This window comes from Entelurus aequoreus, linkage group LG26, assembly GCF_033978785.1.
Source record: "Entelurus aequoreus isolate RoL-2023_Sb linkage group LG26, RoL_Eaeq_v1.1, whole genome shotgun sequence".
In the NCBI taxonomy this organism is placed as follows: Eukaryota; Metazoa; Chordata; class Actinopteri; order Syngnathiformes; family Syngnathidae; genus Entelurus; species Entelurus aequoreus.
This window is the reverse complement of record NC_084756.1, coordinates 11,022,197-11,042,796: the sequence shown is the minus strand read 5'-3', so window position 1 is coordinate 11,042,796 and position 20,600 is coordinate 11,022,197. Positions and strand designations below refer to the sequence as shown.

At 40.4% G+C, this 20,600-nt stretch overlaps 1 protein-coding gene across 2 annotated transcripts; it reads left to right on the top strand.

The window, feature by feature from the left end:
• Window positions 1-932: 932 nt before the first annotated feature.
• Window positions 933-18,891, top strand: LOC133643058 (aurora kinase C-like). Of its 2 annotated transcripts, none has more exons than XM_062037467.1 (9): window positions 933-1,232; window positions 1,583-1,649; window positions 3,666-4,026; window positions 4,104-4,146; window positions 4,224-4,415; window positions 11,313-11,451; window positions 11,578-11,726; window positions 11,801-11,975; window positions 18,500-18,891. In XM_062037467.1, the coding sequence occupies exons 2-9, from the start codon at window positions 1,587-1,589 to the stop codon at window positions 18,674-18,676; spliced, it is 1,299 nt and encodes a 432-aa protein (XP_061893451.1). In that variant the 5' UTR covers window positions 933-1,232; window positions 1,583-1,586; the 3' UTR covers window positions 18,677-18,891. The 2 variants fall into 2 exon arrangements, with proteins under 2 accessions (XP_061893451.1, XP_061893452.1); XM_062037468.1 differs by having other exon boundaries at window positions 935-1,232; window positions 3,650-4,026.
• The last annotated feature ends 1,709 nt before the right edge of the window (window positions 18,892-20,600 follow it).

Here is a 20,600-nt window from a genome sequence, read left to right as displayed (position 1 = left end):
TCCAGTGAAACAGATTGGTGGTTTTAGCTGATATAAAGACTTTCAAGTGTTTACATATATTTATGCTTAAGTATTTGGCAGACGCTTTTATCCAAAGCGACATACATAAAAAATACATATAAAACAATCACTGTAAACATTATCATTTAAGGGCAGAATGTAATACAAAATATCAATACAAAGGGTCAAGACAGAATAAACTCTCTGCTGCTGCAGCAACAGAGATACAGTCTATAGGTCCCTAGATATCTTAGGCCGGGACATCGTTTATGTAGGATTTACGCATGTATATAAAACCTAATCATATTGTTTCTTGAACCTAAAAATTGCTGAACGTTTTTCCCCCCTCTCTGGGATTATATTCCCAGTATGGATCTCGAACGTCTGGTCACTTATAGCATATAAGAATATTTTATTGCTGTTAAGAACACTGTGAATAATAAAACACGCCAAAACATATGTCCTTTATCATAGCTACACGTATGACAAAAAAGCGGTGGTATTCAGTGAGGTAAAATGAATTAAATGCGCTAACAGTTCATTGCTCCTGCCAAATTAATTGCACTGAGTGGAGCGGATTACCACTCCAAGATGGCGGCCCCGTGTCTCGTCAGCGCCAGTAGGCAGTAGTTTATATGATGTCGTCTATGATATGACCGAGACTGCCGTAAGATGGCGACAAAGCTGACAGCGTGCACAGGAAGTGGGCCGATTGTGTAAGAGACATATTTTAGTTTGTGCAAAATACTTTTCTGTTATGTATGTATTAAAAGAAGACGGAGAGAAACATTATGTTTAATAGATAGATTTAGAGTTTGTGGGGGAAACAATTCTGACGTCACGTTTCACAAAGTTGCCAGCCAATGGCGAACGTGTCTCTGCACCATTTCAGCCAATTGCAGCGCGTCCCGACTTTAAAGGTTCGAAGCGGGGGACGTTTGAAATTACACAATTGGCGACGTTTGGAGTGTTGTTTCCGACTTCTCTAGGGAATATAAATTACATATAACGAATACCCGACGTAGGCTAGTTGTATTTTGATTTTAACATTTCAAAGATCGTATAGGACTTTGCGAAAGAGTGTCTTTTTTTTTTTTTTTACTTAGCGAGGCGGCGGTAAACATTTTTAAACTATAGCTGCTAGCTGGCCTAGCGAAGCTAACTAGCTTTGCCTTACGTGACGAGCTTTTCCTGAGTGGTTCCTTGCTGCCACTGTGCAATATTGTATTTAGGTAAGTAACGTAATGTTGTCTGTCTATCCGTGTTGGCCCTGCGATGAGGTCGCAACTTGTCCAGGGTGTACCCCGACTTCCGCCCGAATGCAGCTGATATAGGCTCCAGCGCCACCCCGAAAGGGACAAGCGGTAAAAAAATGGATGGATGGACGTTACAAAATACATTACACTATGCATGGAGTGTTGTTCGAAAGTGTTCTCTTCAACGCTAGTATTTGGCCTGGAACACAAGCTAACAGTGCTAACAGTTACCCATAACAGACTGGAGGCCAGAGTAAATTCCATAGACAAGACATTGAGTTAAAAATGGACGTAAACTGTAATGACTCAATTTTTCTGTGTTTTAGACTAATGGAGACTGCTGCTAAGATCACAATTCCGAGCGAGCGGAAGAGCCAGAGGCATGACATGAAGGTAAGGCTTTGCATTTTCTCCGACTTAACTTTCACCTCTCCCACTAGACACATCGATAATCAATCAATCAATCAATCAATGTTTACTTATATAGCCCTAAATCACGAGTGTCTCAAAGGGCTGCACAAGCCACAACAACATCCTCGGCTCAGATCCCACACCAGGGCAAGGAAAAACTCAACCCAATGGGACAATGAGAAACCTTGGAGAGGACTGCCGATGTGGGACCTCGCCCCTGGGCGACCGGTGCAATGGACGTCGAGTGGATCTAGCATAATATTGTGTCCAGTCCATAGTGGATCTGACATAATAGTGAGAGTCCAGTCCATAGTGGGGCCAGCAGGAGACCATCCCGTGCGGAGACAGGTCAGCGCAGAGACGTCCCCAATCGATGCACAGACAAGCGGTCCACCCCGGGTCCCAACTTTGGACACCCAGCGCTTCATTCGTGGCCACCGAACCTGTGCCGCCCCCCTCCACAAAGGAGAGGGGGGCAGAGCAGAAAAGAAACGGCAGATTAACTGGTCTAAAAGGGGGGTCTATTTAAAGGCTAGAGTATACAAATGAGTTTTAAGATGGGACTTAAATGCTTCTACTGAGGTAGCATCTCTAACTGTTACCGGGAGGGCATTCCAAAGTACTGGCGCCCCAATAGAAAACGCTCTATAGCCCGCAGACTTTGTTTGGGCTCTGGGAATCACTAATAAGCCGGAGTTCTTTGAACGTAGATTTCTTGCCGGGAAGAAAATGTGTTTAAGCATTGGTTTGTTTATGAAGCTTGATGTGGTTTCTGTTATTTTAGGAGAGTTCATTGACAGTCATGATTTAGTCAATCTAATCATAGTACTCGGTAAAAGGTTTATTTTTAAGGCCAAAAATAGATCTTCACTTAGCATTACTTTAAAAAAAAAATGTATTCAGCATTTTTTAACTTTAGAAAGTTATATGGTTGAAACTGATAATGATGCCAAAAAACATGCAAATAGATGGGAGTTTCTCAAATGCTTATTTTGAAAATGTAATTTTGTTTATAGATTATATGCAATCTGTTGTTGTGTTCCCTAATTTGAGTGTACATAAACGAAGGTGTGTGTTGCTCAGCCCGACCTGGACATAATCTGGACTGGACCTGGTAAAATCCTTTTAAACAATCTAATTTAATTGACAACCTGGTCTGGTGAAGATAATGTCCTTTTTATTTATTAAAAAAAAGAAGAAAAAATATTCTTGAACAAAAAAGAAACTAAAATAAAAACAGTTACGGTACATAAAAAATGGTAATTCATGAAAATGAGTAAAATTAACTGTTAAAGGTTAGCACTTTTAGTGGACCAGCAGCACACACAATCATGTGTGCTTCACGGACTATCCCTGGTAGACTGCATTGATATATATTGTAGGAACCAGAATATTAATAACAGAAGGAAACAACCAAATGGGGGAGGTAGGGTTTTTGGGTTGGTGCACTAACTGTAAGTGTATCTTGTGTTTTTTATGTTGATTTAATAAAAAAACCAAAACATATCCTATGTGGTACTGTCAAAATAAAAATTGCAAAAACATATTTAAAGTGAAAAAATTAAATATTTGAACTCACAATTTGCTGGACCTATTCAACGCTGTATAAGCCAGTGGTACCCGTCGGCTAATTCGAGTGGAAATGGCGAGCATCTCCCCATTTCATCTCATTCACTTCAGCTCTTGTCAGTGGAAAAATCTGGACTTCCCCGCTGTGCCAATTTGACAGTCCATCTTAAAATTACTATCAAATTTAAATCTGGGCTTTATACCCGGTGCCGAAGTCAACAGAACCTTTGGGTTGTTTTTAAATATGTCTGCTCACATTTCTTTACACGCTGCATAGAAGTACAAAGGTATGAAGACGCAGTCCCGTCAATTCGTTACGTCTGGTTGGTTCCACAATTTAGGTATTAAGGTCATGATAGGCAATGTTGGACTTCTTAGTGTGGGGTTAAGTATGTATTTGATGAATATTGTAGTTTCCTGTAATTACAGCTAGGCGATGCTGGACCACAGCGAATCCCTGTCTCCCGCCGATCCCAGTTGGCGCCGAAGGTTTTGGTACCTCCATCTGAACAAACACGGGTCCTGGGTGTATCAAATGGACCTCAGCGCATTGTGCAGCAGATGACTCGCCAAAAATCAGCATCCCATGTCTCAGTTGCCTACAAGCAGCCTTCTTCTGCTGATCAGAATGTCAACCCTGCAACCACAAATTCTGCAGACCAGCCCAAACCTATTTTTCAGTCCACCCAACATAAGAAAAAGGAGCCCATAGTGAACCCAGCAGTGACGAAACCTGCCACAGGGTTGTCTAAATCAGCAATCGGATCGGCCAAACCTCAGCTGCAACAGAGTATGGTCACTCTAAATTTATCATTGTTGTGTGCATGTAGGTTGGTGGTGCTAAAATAATGTGCTATTGTTGTTAAGACAAACCAAGCAAGAAAGAATCTGCAGGCATAACTTCATCAAAGTATGTGTTTTCAAATCTTGCACATTCTATTTACCTAGGCTATCATTGTTGACAGTTTTTTCCCTTACACCAACTAGGAAGCCGTGGAGCCTGGAAAACTTTGAAATCGGTCGCCCGCTAGGCAAGGGTAAATTTGGCAACGTCTACCTGGCCAGAGAGCGAGAGACTAAGTTCATCCTGGCCCTGAAGGTGCTCTTCAAGAAGCAGTTGGAAAAGGCGGGTGTGGAACACCAGTTAAGGAGAGAGGTGGAAATCCAGTCTCACCTTAGGTCAGTACCCATGTGGGCGGGTAGGGGGCATGAGAGGAAGGGAGAACATTACCTAACTTTTTTTCATTCGTCAACAATACACAAGCCCTCAATCTAGGTGACGGCACTGCTTAAACACTGTGTCCATGCATTAAGTTAGGCATTTGAACCCATGGGTTGTAGAATGCTTATGTACAGTTATGTTCATAATAATAGCAGTGTGTTTAAAAAGGTGTGTAAACCTCAAAATTCTTCAAATAAATTGTATTTTAATGAACACAAATGCATTGGGGAGACGGCACATTCTATTTCAAAGCCAGAAAATTGGAAAAAAGTAATTCAATTTGACAATATTTTACAGAAAGTCAAGAAATATAAAACAAAAAAATAGCAGTGTTGACATCTTTCTTTATAAAACTCAAATGTACTGTATAAACTAAGAAAGGCTTGCAGATTCAACTTTCCTTAGAATTATTAACTATAATTTAGTTGCATAACCACGGTTTCTGATAACTGTTTCACATCTGTGGCACATGGAGTCGACAGGTATTCCAGCCCAGGACAATTGTACTACGTTCCACAATTCCTCTGCAGTTTTTGGTTTTGCCTCATGAACAGCATTCTTTGTCAGCCCACAAGTTTTCAATGGGATTAAGGTTCAGGGATTGTGCTGGCCACTCCATTACTTGAACTCTGTTTGTCTGGAACCATGATTTTACTCGCTTGCTGGTGTGTTTGGGGTCATTGTCTTGTTGAAACACCCATTTCAAGGGCATTTCCTCTTCAGCATACAGCAACATGACTTCTTCCAGTATTCTGGTGTACTCAAACTGATCCATGATCCCTGGTATGCGATAAATAGGACCAACACCATAGTACGAGAAACATCCCCATATCATGATGCTTGCACCACCATGCTTCACCGTCTTCACTGTGTACTGGTGCTTGAATTCAGTGTTTGCAGGACGTCTGACAAACTGTCTGTGGCCCTTAGACTCAAAAAGAACAATCTTCTCCCAAATATTACGCCATTTCTCTTTAGGCCAGTCAATGTGTTCTTTGGCAAATTGTAACCACTTCAGCACATGTCTTTTTTTTAACAATGGGACTTTGCGGGGGCTTCTTGCTGGTAGCTTGGCTTCACATAGACGTGGTCTGATTGTTACAGTACCGGTACTCACAGGCCATCTTAGATCTTCTTTCATCCTCCTGGAGCTGATCATTGGCTGAGCCTTTGCCATTTTGGTTATTCTCCGATCCATTCCAATAGTCGTTTTTCTTTTTCTTCCTCGCCTTTTTGGTTTTGGCTGCCATTTTAAAGCATTTGATATCATTTTATCTGAACAGCCTATCATTTTCTGCACTTCTTTATAGGTTTTCCCCTCTTTTATTAAATTCTTAATCAAAGAACGCTCTTCTTCTGAACAGTGTCTTCAACGACCCATTTTACTCTTTTTTTTCCAAGGACAAATGCACAGCCAGCACATGCAGCTTCAGTTGCCTTGATCCTAAAATAAGGGCCACTTGTTTAACATATTTTTTTTTACACATAATCAATGATGTCACTTATGGAACGCAGCACTGCTATTTTTTTGAACACGCCCCTTTCAGTAAATGATTCAGTTTAACAGAATCAGCAGCATGCACATCATTCCTGTTGGGTCTGTTGGTTTTCTATACCTTTACTAAACATTCTAGAAACTTACTTGCAGTGTAGAAGTTGAAATTCTAACAAAAACAGTGATTTATCTTGCTAGTGATGTGGGACTGCTATTATTTTGAACACAACTGTAGAGCCAAACTGTTTGAGGAATCAGACTAATTTAGTGCATGAGTGACGTCTGTACAAAAAATATTATTATTAATAATGTGAATGAAGTACACTACATAGTAGAGGTGGGGGAAATGATACATTTTTAGATGCATCACAATTCGAACATGGACGATTATAAAATCGTTAAGTAAATGTCAATCTTTGTTATAAATAAAGTGATGCAGACAGTTCTAAAATTTGGGTGACTGCTGCGAGCCATCTCACTGAGAGTTAGTCAAGATGGGTATTAACAGCAGAGAAAAACTGTTTAAAGGCCTACTGAAATGAATTTTTTTATTTAAACGGGGATAGCAGATCCATTCTATGTGTCATACTTGATCATTTCGCGATATTGCCATATTTTTGCTGAAAGGATTTAGTATAGAACGACGATAAAGTTCGCAACTTTTGGTCGCTGATAAAAAAAGCCTTGCCTATACCGGAAGTAGCGTGACGTCACAGGAGGTAAGATTCCTCACAATTCCCCGTTGTTTACAATGGAGCGAGAGAGATTCGGACCGAGAAAGCGACTATCACCCCATTAATTTGAGCGAGGATGAAAGATTCGTGGATGAGGTACGTTAGAGCGAAGGACTAGAGGCAGTGCAGGGTGTATCTTTTTTCACTCTGACCGTAACTTAGGTACAAGGTGTCATTGGATTCCACACTCTCCTTTTTCTATTGTGGATCACGGATTTATATTTTAAACCACCTCGGATACTATATCCTCTTGAAAATGAGAGTCGAGAACGCGAAATGGACATTCACAGTGACTTTTATCTCCACGACAATACATCGTTGACGCACTTTAGCTACGGAGCTAACGTGATAGCATCGGTCTCAAATGCAGATAGAAACAAAATTTAAAAAAAACCCTGACTGGAAGGATAGACAGAAGATCAACAATACTATTAAACCATGAACATGTAAATACACTGTTAATAATTTCCAGCTTGGCGAAGCTTAACAATTGAAGCTAACTAACTTAGCTACGTAGCTAACGTGATAGCATCAGTCTCAAATGCAGATAGAAACAACATAAAAAAAAAACCCTGACTGGAAGGATAGACAGAAGATCAACAATACTATTAAACCATGAACATGTAAATACACGGTTAATTTCCAGCTTGGCGAAGCTTAACAATTGAAGCTAACTACGGAGCGGCGGCGGGCGTTGTAGCTTTCGACGACACCCCGGCCTTCATCAGAGTCGGCAAGAAACATATTTCCCCAAAGTTACGTACATGACATGCACATAGCGACACGCACGTACGGGCAAGCGATCAAATGTTTGGAAGCCAAAGCTGTACTCACGGTAGTGCGTCTGCTATCCAGCTCAAACACAACACAACCTCCTGATTGTGTTGCTGTAGTCCGCTGCTAATACACCGATCGCACCTACAACTTTCTTATTTGCAGTCTCCATTGTCCATCAAACAAATTGCAAAAGATTCACCAACACAGATGTCCCGAATACTGTGGAATTGTTCGATGAAAACAGAGCAGTTTGTATGGTGACACATTGGGTACGAATACTTCCGTTGCCGTCGTGACGTCACGCGCAAACGTCATCATATCGAAACCTTTTCAACCGGAAGTTTGCCGGGAAATTTAAAATTGCACTTTATAAGTTAACCCGGCCGTATTGGCATGTTGCAATGTTAAAATTTCATCATTGATATATAAACTATCAGACTGCGTGGTCTGTAGTAGTGGGTTTCAGTAGGCCTTTAAGTAGCACATAATTACATAACTTAAATAAAATAGAAAATATATTTATTTATATGTAAAATAAATAGCAGAGCTGTGCATATAATATGTATCAAACTCAGATAAAAAATACATTTGTAGGCAGGCACTTTTTAATTCCCAGTCGACTATGTAATGGACTGTCACACACGTACGGTTCTGGTAAGTGACTTAACTTCATTGTGCGGCCATGATCTTCCTCACTTCGGCATACATTTTTGGCAGCATTTCTCGTGCGAAATAGGCAACACGAGAACAGTTTTGATTTGGGCTTACAACTCAAATGAATGTTTTATCCAGATGCATACTGTTGGAGCCATCTAAAGAGAAACTACAAATGTTGCATTTTTGTTGGTTTTGAGCGGTGACGCAATCAATGGAGGCTGTTGCGTTGATAATCAATCTGACACAGGTGCGCGAGCTGCACACAAGAGACGCCAGCAGGAATTGTTTTCAACCGCTCGGTATTGAACCTTAGTTTTGAAATTAAAAGAAATTGCAAAACATTTAAGTGACGCGGTTTTGTTTTTGTTTTTTTGATTTGGGTTTGAGCCAACAGTCTGATGCATGCATCGGCTTTGAGTTTACTTTGACACAGCATACATTCTCAACACATATTTCATTAGTTGCTCATTCAAACACTCACCCACTACAACCTGGCTATCTTCAAGCAAAACAATAACAAACAAGTGATACCGCAGCGCGTTGAGAATTCTGTCCCGAGGCGTCATTTAGGTTTATGTTTGTTTGAAAGCCGAGATCACACATACATTTGTCCAAATTTGGCCAAGTAGACGCATTGTGGGTTTCCTGGATGTCGTCTACATCGCTAAAATAAAAATCTAAGGAAGAGAATCCTTCTGCCATCTTCCACTAGTTTTTGTAATATATAAATCGCTCTTCTCTTCTACGACTCTCTCTCGTTGTCATTTGGGATGTCTGTTGTGATTTCCCTTCCTGGTTCCATGACCCACCCTATCTTGCCTCTCATTGGCCTGTCTCTAATGTTTTGCCTTAATCTCAACCAATCGTGACTCATCATTGTAAACAACCAATCAATTTTGGATGTTCTTATATGTGCAAATATGTCTTGGAAGGAGGAAGGGGAGGGGTTTGGTAGCCCATGAGAGGGAGTGGGGAACGGGTGAGAATCAAGGAACACAACAAATAAGCGGCATTTGGTCATTTTAACGTGAAATAAATTATATAAATATTACGATATTTTCTTAATTTATATCCTGTTAAAAAATATATCGATACATCTTACAAACTCGATATATCGCCCAGCCCTACTTGGTAGTACTGGCCTTAGAATGGTAGTGTATATACAGTACACACCCTAACATCTTTGGGATTTGACCTTTCTTTCAGGAGGGGTTTTAAGGCAATATGGTTCTTTGTACATTTACTAATCCTATTATTTCCACTTCCAATAATTGGACAGTTTGCTGCCCAAGTAAGTGAAGGTTTTTGTATGGCTAAATACATGTCCATTGATGGGAATATCACCATCTTCTGGCTGCTTACCCACTTTCATGTATTCTTTTTTACTGTCGCTTAATTTGAGGCTTGCTGCAGGAAGTTCCTTGATGAACTAGTCCATGATGGCTTGGAGTTTTAAAAGACACACTCCCATTTGTGCTGTATCATCTCCATATCAAGATGGTTTGGCTTTATAGTCTTATGTCTACTTTGAGTATGCTTTGGCTCAGGTAAAGGATGAACAGAAGGGTTGAGATTACACTACCCTGTCTGACACCAGTATTGATTAAGTGCCTTGTGCCTCTCAAAACAGTGCTGCTTTGGTTGGTGTAAGTACTGGACCCCGATTCCTCAATTACCCACCGCATTTTGTTTCTAGGCACCCTGTCAAATGCTTTTTCGAGGTCAGGAAAGCAAATATGCTGTTTGTCATGTTCCCAGCTGGTCTGCAGGCTGCACACTGGTCCACTGTTCCACTCCCTGCTCTTAAGTAGGAATGTAACAATATTGAAGATATCGCGGTGGTAAACATGTCTTGATATCGTCGTGGTTGGGTTACGATATTAAAAGGGCAAGTGTCTGCCAAAAAGCAGACACTCCCGCAGAATAAATCATTAACTACATGCGTTTAGGAATTTGCATGCACAGCCCATCGTTTTTTCGTTTTATTTTTTTGATTGTGAGAAGCCAAAATCAAGATCAAAATTTGATTAATTGTCCAGCCCTACTTTTTAAGATATGTACAAAACCCAGAACCAGTGAAGTTGGCAAGTTGTGTAATGGTAAATAAAAACATAATACAATGATTTGCAAATCCTTTTCAACTTATATTCAATTGAATAGACTGCAAAGACAAGATACTTAAAGTTCGAACTGGAAAACTTTATTTTTTTTTTTGCAAATATTAGCTCGTTTGGAATTTAATGCCTGCAACATGTTTCAAAAAAGCTGGCACAAGTGGCAAAAAAGACAAGAAAGTTGAGGAATGCTCATCAAACACTTATTTGGAACATCCCACAGGTGAACAGGCTAATTGGGAACAGGTGAAAAGCCAGCATCTGTGATGGTATGGGGGTGTATTCGTGCCCAAGGCATGGGTAACTTACACATCTGTGAAGGCACCATTAATGCTGAAAGGTACATACAGTTTTTGGAGTAACATATGTTGCCATCCAAGCAACGTTATCATGGATGCCCCTGCTTATTTCAGCAAGACCATGCCAAGCCACGTGTTACAACAGCGTGGTTTCATAGTAAGAGTGCGGGTACTAGACTGGCCTGCCTGTAGTCCAGACCTGTTTCCCATTGAAAATGTGTGGCACATTATGAAGCCTAAAATAGCACAAGGGAGACTGCTGAACAACTTAAGCTGTACATCAAGCAAGAATAGGAAATAATTCCACTTCAAAAATGTGTCTTCTCAGTTCCCAAACATTTACTGAGTGTTGTTAAAAAAAAAGGCCATGTAACACAGTGGTAAAAATACCCCTGTGACAATTTGTTTGCAATGTGTTGCTGCCATTAAATTCTAAGTTCATGATTATTTGCAAAGAAAAACAAATACGTTTCTCATTTGGAAAATTAAATATCTTGTCTTTGCAGTCTATTCAATTGAATATAAGTTGAAAAGGATTTGCAAATCATTGTATTCTGTTTTTATTTACACAACGTGCCCACTTCACCGCTTTTGGGTTTTGTAGTACATACAGTATATTCTATCATGTCTTCCTGCAAGACATGATGGCTGGTGGTCCTTTGCACCAATTGCGTCTTTCATATTTCTGCTTAAAAAATTGATTTTCACTGTGTACTTAATGTACCAACACAATGTTTTGTTTTAGTTCAACATGCTTTCTCTGAATACTCCACTGCAGGCACGCTAATATCCTGCGACTGTATGGTTACTTCCATGACGAATCCCGTGTGTATCTTATACTGGAGTACGCGCCCAAAGGCGAACTCTTCAGTGAGCTGCAGCGCTGTGGAAATTTTCCTGAAGTGCAAAGTGCGACAGTAAGTTTACTTGCCTCGTTTCACACTCCAAGCAATTATGATGGCGGGTTGTCCCTATAAATCCCAACCATGGGGGGGGAAAAGCATCCATGTCCTTTACGGTGTTCCATGTGCTGCATGATTTAGTACATCATGGAGCTGGCGGACGCCCTCAACTACTGTCACTCCAAGAAGGTGATCCACAGGGACATCAAACCTGAGAACCTCCTACTAGGGTCCAACGGAGAGCTGAAGATTGCTGACTTTGGCTGGTCTGTTCACACGCCTTCCTCAAGGTATTTACTTTATTTATTTTACTCAGTCTTTCATTCTTATGGAAACACACTTAACTGTGTCCCTCTTTGTGCAGGAGGTCAACTTTATGTGGAACACTGGACTATTTGCCCCCAGAAATGATTGAAGGAAGAACTCATGACGAGAAGGTTGACCTGTGGAGTCTCGGTGTGCTTTGCTACGAGTTCCTGGTTGGGAAACCACCATTTGAAACCAAATCTCATGAAGAAACTTATCGCAGGATATCCAGGGTAAGGCATTATTAGCCGTGACAAATGACAATGGAATTTTTTGGCAAAGTAAATTATTCATGCATTAAGTTATTTTTGAAATCCACAGCTATAAACAAGTTTTCCCCTAAATTGCCAAGTTACCGGTGGGGGTGTGGTAATGTACTTTGAGAATTCAAGTGCCTAGAGACTTTTAATAAGTTAAAAAAAAAACTACCAACAAATCTAGCATCTTTTTCTGATGTTATAAAATGTACTCGTGTTTAGAGACTACTTCTGTCTCTCGATGTCCTGATGAAAGTGGCAAACTGCTGCGATCATGACATCCCACTTGCTTTGCGCTTTTGCTCCAGTAACTTTCTCTCCTGAGAAGCCACCACTGTCGTCTTAATATTTGCACCTTTTGCAGATGACTGTCCGCGGGTATTTCTGGGATTTATTAAAAGTATGTCAACATTGCAGACATGCTGACAACATTCCAGACAATGGCGTGAGTTTTGCTTACATCCGGTTTCTGCAGCGCGGCTTCCGGTTATCAGTCTTTTTTTTTGGTGGTCGAGTTTTCAGTACATCACTTGTCAGTAGTGCCCAAGTAATAATATATAACAATTCATACTGTAACGACAAGCTGGTGTTAATGTTTTATGTTCATGTGGTTTGGGTTTTATGTCAGTTTTGTTGTCATGCCGGAAAGGTGATTGGTGGAAAATGAGGAAGTGTTGTGTGTCTGGGGAAGCGCGTAGTCATTGAGACTAAAGTGTTTGCACGGCAGGGAAAGGCTGTTGGAATTGTGCCGTTCGTTATCATAAGATTGGTTTTAAAAGTTACAAATAGCATCAGACTTTGTGTGATTTCTTCTGGGGGCTACGAGATATATATATATAATATTTTCAAACCCCAAAAACTTATTTTCAAGATGTGGCGGTAATGAAAATGCCATTACGGTGCACCACAATTACATTAAGGGGAAACACTGATAAATCAAAGCATTAATTCTTAGTCAGGGCTCCAGACTAAGAATATAATATGTATATTTACTGTACACATCAACATTGCTTTTGTATGGACCTATTAACCAACATATTGTAAATGTTTTCATTGTAGATTAATGACTTACAGTCGTGGTCAAAAGTTTACATTCACTTGTAAGGAACAATATCATGGCTGTCTTGAGTTTCCAATCATTTCTACAACTCTTATGTTTTTGTCATAGAGTGATTGGAGCACATACTGGTTGGTCACAAAAAACATTCATGAAGTTTGCTTCTTTTATGAATTTATTATGAGTCTACTGAAAATGTGACCAAATCTGCTGGGTCAAAAGTATACATACAGCAATGTTAATATTTGCTTACATGTCCCTTGGCAAGTTTCACTGCAATAAGGCGCTTTTGGTAGCCATCCACAAGCTTCTGCTTGAATTTTGACCACTCCTCTTGACAAAATTGGTGCAGTTCAGCTAAATTATTTGGTTTTCTGACATGGACTTGTTTCTTCAGCATTGTCCACACCTTTTAGGTCAGGAATTTGGGGGGGCCATTCTAAAACCTTAATTCTAGCCTGATTTAGCCATTCCTTTACCACTTTTGACGTGTGTTTGGGGGTCATTGTCCTGTTGGAACACCCAACTGTGCCCAAGACGCATCCTCCGGGCTGATGATTTTAGGTTGTCCTGAAGAATTTGGAGGTAATCCTCCTTTTTCATTGTCCCATTTACTCTCTGTAAAGCACCAGTTCCATTGGTAGCAAAACAGGCCCAGAGCATAATACTACCACCACCGTGCTTGACAGTAGGAATGGTGTTACTGGGATTAAAAGCCTCCCCTTTTCTCCTCCAAACATAGTAAGGCTGCAGCTAACGATTATTTTTATATGGATTAATCTATAGATTATTTTTTTCGATTAATCGGTTAATCTATAGATTATTTTTTCGATTCATCTATAGATTATTTTTCCTTTTACAGATTTTTTTTTTAATTCAAAATGAAGATGAAAAAATAAATGTAGGCCAGTTTTTTCAAAAGGCCTGGCTTTTATTTACAAAAAAAAAGAAGTATGGCCACTCAGTCAACATTGACAACATCATGACTAAATATTCTGTAACAATGTAAACATTTAAAACTTTTAACCTTTAACAAAATTAAAAGTAGCTTATTTGCTTTTTAATGTGCAAATATAAAAGTCAACATCCAGTGCAAGTCTTAATATTCTGCAATAGTATAAGCATTTCAAAAGTAAAAGTATTGCTTATTTTGCCTTAAAATGTGCAAAAATAAAGATAAACATCCAATACAAAAAAGTGCCAATCTAAATATTCTGGAGCACTGTAAACATTAAGTATTGCTTTTAAAATGTGCAAAATAAACATCCAGTCCAAAACAGTATACAATAACCAATTCTACTCATTCCAGTGAGTGACTAACAGTTGTAATGAAGAAAGGTTAGCATGTCTACATGCTCTGGTTCTTTTCTTGTTTACAATATTCCCAGCAGCTGAAAATAGGTGCTCAGAAGGGGTCGATGTGGCTGGAACTGAGAGGTAATTAGCCTTCACCTCAAGCCAGGACTGCGAGTGAGCTGAGCTGCAGTTTAAGTTTCTAGAAGGTCAATGGGCTCATAGTGATGTTACGAGTAGTGACTGGGAGGTGTTTATTATCATTTGGGGAGAGTCCGCTGCCTGATGCTCACCTGCTAAACACCTATCTGCTCCACGCTGAAGCGCTGACTACATGCGCTCTGAATACGCACTGCTGATTGGCTGATAATGCTTCGTGTGTACCAATCAGATGGTTGTGTGGGTGGGACAATGCTGCGTGCTGAGACAGAGGCAGAAGGAGCGAAGCAGCTTGTTAAGACTTTAGCAGCTAAAGTTAGCTTTAGCTTAGAAACTCGTTCGGTACACCCCCGTACCGAACCGAAAGCCCCGTACCGAAACGGTTCAATACAAAACACGTACCGTTACACTCCTAGCAGATACAAATGACACATTCATGTTTTTGTGTAATGATGACAACGTATGCTCACGCGGACGATTGACTAGTTGATGGTTTTCTTTTCAAATGTTCGTTCGTAGCCGTTGTGCTGCTATGATAGGCCATTTCCGCTCGACACAGTGTGCATACAACATTATTAGGCTGTGTATTGAAATACTTCCACACTTTTGACGACTTTTGCCGTGATTTTTTTCCCCCTCGCTCGCACCGCTCGCATCGTCTGCTTTGATCGTCTGCTTTGCGCTTCGCCATGACTGTAGCGTGACGTAAATATGCGACGCGTCGACGCACATAAAACGGCGTCGACGTATTTACGTAACCGATGACGTCGACTACGTCGACTACGTCGACGCGTCGTTTCAGCCTTAAAACATAGTGCTGGGTATTGTGGCCAAACAGCTCAAATTTTGTTTCATCTGACATCACATGGACAGTGATAAGACCTTCTGGAGAAAAGTTCTGTGGTCAGATGAAAAAATAAGTTGTAGAAATGATTGGAAACTCAAGACAGCCATGACATTATGTTCTTTACAAGTATATGTAAACTTTTGACCACGACTGTATACTGTATGAAGTTTTTGGGCTGAACTACATATTATAGTTCCTCAAATGGTGTCCACTGTCTTTTGACCTTGTGTTTGTATTGTAGCACCTGATTCACACCAAGACACGGGATACAGTTTGCAGAAAGATGAAAAGGGGCGTTTATTGAACAAGTCTTTTTAGGAAGGGCAGGATGTGGAAGCATCAAACTTAGTCTCAATTAACAACCATACATCTCTCCCATCCGTGGTTCTCGATCTTTCCCAATTCACACTTCCTTAAATGCCTATAAAATAAGAGAAACACAATCTCAGTAAACATTTCGCCAGTAATGTCATTAATGGGGAAATAGTGGATGTCTCAGCTTACTGCCTGATGCCCCTGGCTTGACACAGAGGAGAGCCAAACCTGAATGAGGCGGGGCGGCATGGCGTAGTGGGTAGAGCGGCCGTGCCAGAAACCTGAGGGTTGCAGGTTCGCTCCCCACCTCTTGACATCCTAATCGCTGCCGTTGTGTCTTTGGGCAGGACACTTCACCCTTTCCCCCAGTGCCGCTCACACTGGTGAATGAATGATGAATGAATGATAGGTGGTGGTCGGAGGGGCCCTAGGGGCAAATTGGCAGCCTCTCTTCCGTCAGTCTACCCCAGGGCAGCTGTGGCTACAAATGTAGCTTACCACCCCCAGGTGTGAATGAATGATGGGTTCCCACTTCTCTGTGAGCGCTTTGAGTATCTAACAATATGTAAAATATAATATAAAATATAATCCATTATTATTATTATTATTATTAGAGTGAAGAAACGTTTGTAGCTGGGCCGCACAGCTGGTGGCACTTCAGGCTGATTGAGTAGGTACAGCTGTACGTACCGCCCCTCCATGAAGCGGCCTAGGCTGGGGCGTTGTCCTCCGTGTTCCACTTTGCCTCACTCAGTCACTCAGTGGACTCGGGAGAGACACGCACACTCCAGTGAGGGAGGGAGAAGACAATTGCAGCAACTCTTCTCGATGCTTGTCTGTTCCATCTTATTCACCTTTTTTCCTGATGCCTGACCTTTTTTAATTTTTTTTATTTTAGCCTGTATTGTTTCTGTAGCACACACATTTCAACCCTCTTTTTGATCGCTTCAAGCAGGGGAAACAAGCACCTCCTACTGAGTCCCGATTGTGCAGCGTGTGCCGTTCTCAGCTACTTTCAACATAATTTGCGTATTTATAATTTGCGTATTTATAATGGGGCATGGCCAAGCCACACAGACATTTTGGAACAATTCCATATTGATTGCAATGTAACAAAGAAATGTGCTTGGATTTGTGTGTGCGAACACTTTCATACATCTGAATTTTTACTTGCATACACTGTTTTTTTCTGGAATTTGAATGTATATCTATTTTTAGTAGGAAATCCACACGACTCTTGTTACATGAGGCCCCTTGTCAAAGGTTTGCTACTCTTCTGGAGGGTTGTGCTGGCCGGAACAAGCGTCTAGTTCCTATTAGTTGGTTCCCGCTCATGTCTGCTTAAAATAAACTTCAGTGTAGCTCGGTTTATTTCGAACATGCTTACATTACATTTCCAGTTTTTAAATTACAGCATGTCCGAGTAGGAAGAAGCAGAGCTTATTCAATTCTACCCCTTTTCATATCATAGCAGTTTTATCCCATTTCTTTGTTCCCTGTAACAGTACAGTGAATAAATAAACACAAATACCATAAGTAAACACATAAGGTTTGAGATGTTTATCATAATTCTTCTACTTTGTACTTTGTGAACACTTGCAGTTGAAACAGTCTCTTAAAATATCCACTTCTGGCATTTGAATACATTCAGAAGCGCCAGCTTGCTGTTAGTGGTAAGCTATTGCATCCTCCTACAGTGTGTCGTAAAGTATGTTTAGCTATTCTTTGTCCTGCAGGGATGTTTGTAAGAATCAAGTTTTTCCGCCGCCATGGAGGCAAGGATTAGTGATTTAAAAGTAGCTAAAACACTGCCGACTACAGACTCACATTAGACGCAAGCTATGTTTTAAAACGGCGCTTGCAGAAAGGCACTTCAGTTTTTATAGCTAACACTATTGTTAGTTTTTTGAGCCAAAATATGTTCTTCCTATCTTTTTTAAATTAATTTTTTTATGTAATTTATTATTTTTTTCCTCTACACTTTTTCTGCTTGTCAGTGCTCTGTGTGTGTGCTTTGACTAGTATGCGCTTTTGCGTGTATTACAAGCAGTGTAACGACGGCGAACCATCCATCCGTTTTCTACCGCTCGTCCCTTTCGGGGTCGCGGGGGATGCTGGAGCCTATCCCAGCTGCATTTGGGTGGAAGGAGGGGTACACCCTGGACAAGTCAGGGACAAAAAAACAAAACGGTATATTTCAGAGGCAATACAGAACCTATTTTAATTAGTACCGGTATAACCGAACCCCCAATAAATATGTATGTATGTATGTATGTGTGTAACTTACAACAAAATGTTTTCATACAGTAAGTAGCCTGCTCACAGCCAGATAAGTTTCATGTGAAAATGATGTAATATTTAGTTTGCAGTCTTTTAAATAAACATGCTTGCCGAGAAAAAAATAATAATATTAAAGACTTTGACACTTATGTGATTACTCAATTATTAGAACACAGGAAAGCTACTTGCGGTACATGACACAAAATGGGGACATTCCTCCCCAGCTGCAGCTGTCTGCCCAACTGGCCACATGTACTGCAGTCACAGAAACACATTGTGACAGATAAAAGTCAAAATGGTCCCCTATATAAATGAACGTCTCGCAAATATGAATTGGCGAAAAAGTGAATTGTGTGTTCTTGCCTCAATTGTTGTTTGCAAAGTCTGAACTACCATCCGTGTGTCCCCATACGAGCCAAAGCCTGTAGAATGTGCGTATGTGAAGTTGGCAAGTTTCATACATGAGGCCCCAGGAACACACTTGAACCAGCTTCAACACATCATAAAACAGTCCTTTTATCAACTCTTGTTGCTGTCTTTTCTCTTTAGGTGGAGTACACCTACCCTGCTCATTTCAAAATCAGTGCCGGAGCCAAGGATTTGATCTCTCGACTGCTAAAACACAACCCTGGACACAGACTGCCCATCCAAGGAGTTCTCACTCATCCGTGGGTAGTCCAAAAATCAGTCAAGAAGCCCACCACCCTCAACGCTGAAGACCAATGATCTTTTTTTCTTCTTTTTGAGGATGATGCATCTACTTTTTTCCTTGCATATTCAAAAACAAATCCTTAAATTCTAAGTGTCTCCATTCAATCTAAGCTAAAATTATTTTTTTCCTCTTCACTTGTCTGTAAATATTTGAATGTTTTTTTCCCCATTTATTCAAATGTTATGGTTTTTAATGCAATGCCATTATTTGAATAAAAAAATAAATCTTTGAGAGAAGCTATTTATTTTGAATGTGAGGACTCCCACTAACTGTTGCTTGGTCCAGCAGCAGATGAAAGCTACAACGTCCAAGCGGATATGATCCAAAGCCACAAACACTATAATAGAAATTAATCAGAAAAATGCAAGTTCAGTGTAAAAAGTAAATATAAATACAAACCCTGAATACCAGTGGTCCCCAACCTTTTTTGCACCAGGGACCGGATTAATGTAGGCATTATTTTCATGGCCAGGTCTTCCTTGTGTGGAAGATAATTGAACAAAAATAAGTGCTCACCAGAACGCTGAATTAGTGGTCTTTGTGATGATGGTATATTCCAGTGTTTTTCAACCACTGTGCCACTGAGATAATCTAATTTCACCAATTTGGGTTAAAAATATTTTTTGCAAACCAGTAATTATAGTCTACAAATGATGTGTTGAGTGTCTGTGCTGTCTAGAGCTCGGCAGAGTAACCGTGTAATACTCTTCCATGTCAGTAGGTGGCAGCCGGTAGCTAATTGCTTTGTAGATGTCGGAAACAGCGGGAGGCAGTGTGCAGGTAAAAAGGTGTCTAATGCTTAAACAAAAAATAAACAAAAGGTGAGAGCCCCTAAGAAAAGACATTGAAGCTTAGGGAAGGCTATGCAGAACGAAACTAAAACTGAACTGGCTGCAAAGTAAACAAAAACAGAATGCTGGACGACAGCAAAGACAGCGTGTGGAGCAGAGAGCGTCCACAAAGTACATCCGGACATGACAATCAACAATGTCCCCACAAAGAAGGATAAAAACAACTTAAATATTCTTGATTGCTAAAACAAAGTAAATGCTGAAAATATCACTCAAAGGAAGACATGAAACTGCTACAGGAAAATACCAAAAAAAAAGAGAAAAAGCCACCAAAATAGGAGCACAAGACAAGAATTAAAACACTACACACAAGAAAACAGCAAAACACTCAAAATAAGTCAGGGCATGATGTGACAGGTGGTGACAGTACACCGACTTTGAGACAAGAGCTCTATTGATGCATGCTTTGTTATGGTTTAAAGTCATATCCAACAATTGCGACAACGACTTTTTACTATCAACTGAGTTTAGTTTTTTAATAATTTCTGCTGGTGGTGTGCCTCCGGATTTTTTCATCGCAAAAAATGTGCCTTAGGCTCAAAAAAGGTTGAAAGACACTGCTCTATTCTATGTACCTTCAACCTGATGGGGACTGCAGTTAGAAATTAGCCTTTGGCTACAATCTGGCACATCTACATTTGATTATGTTCATTAATGCATATAACCATGGCGACTTCATATCAGAAGTTTTATTAGCATCTATGATCGAGCTTATTGTTGTGTCTAGTAGGGATGGGTACTGAATCTGCTACTTTTCTTAGGCACTGACTGAATCCAGCCGATCCTACAGGGCAGCGATTCACGTAGAATCTAAAGGTGCCATGTTTTGGCACCTGGCTTGCTGGTGACGTCACGCCCAGTTGCTGACTCAACGGTCTATTTAGCGTGCTTTTTGAATTCCAGTGCACTCAGCCCAACTATCTCTAGGTAAAGTTGCAATTTTCAATGCCAACAAATAATTTACTCAAAAGAGTTTAGGAAGGTTCCACATCTCCAAAAATGTGCCAGCTTGATGCTGATATACATTGGCTTTGTTATTGACATGCTACTGGTGAGCATTTACGGTTTTAACTTTAACTTCACCAAC

Coding starts and splice junctions, on each gene's coding strand:
- LOC133643058 (XM_062037467.1), top strand. CDS start 1,587: ATGGAGACTGCTGCTAAGATCACAATTCCGAGCGAGCGGAAGAGCCAG. Junction 1,650..3,665: donor GCCAGAGGCATGACATGAAG/GTAAGGCTTTGC, acceptor CTGTAATTACAG/CTAGGCGATGCTGGACCACA. Junction 4,027..4,103: donor CAAACCTCAGCTGCAACAGA/GTATGGTCACTC, acceptor ATTGTTGTTAAG/ACAAACCAAGCAAGAAAGAA.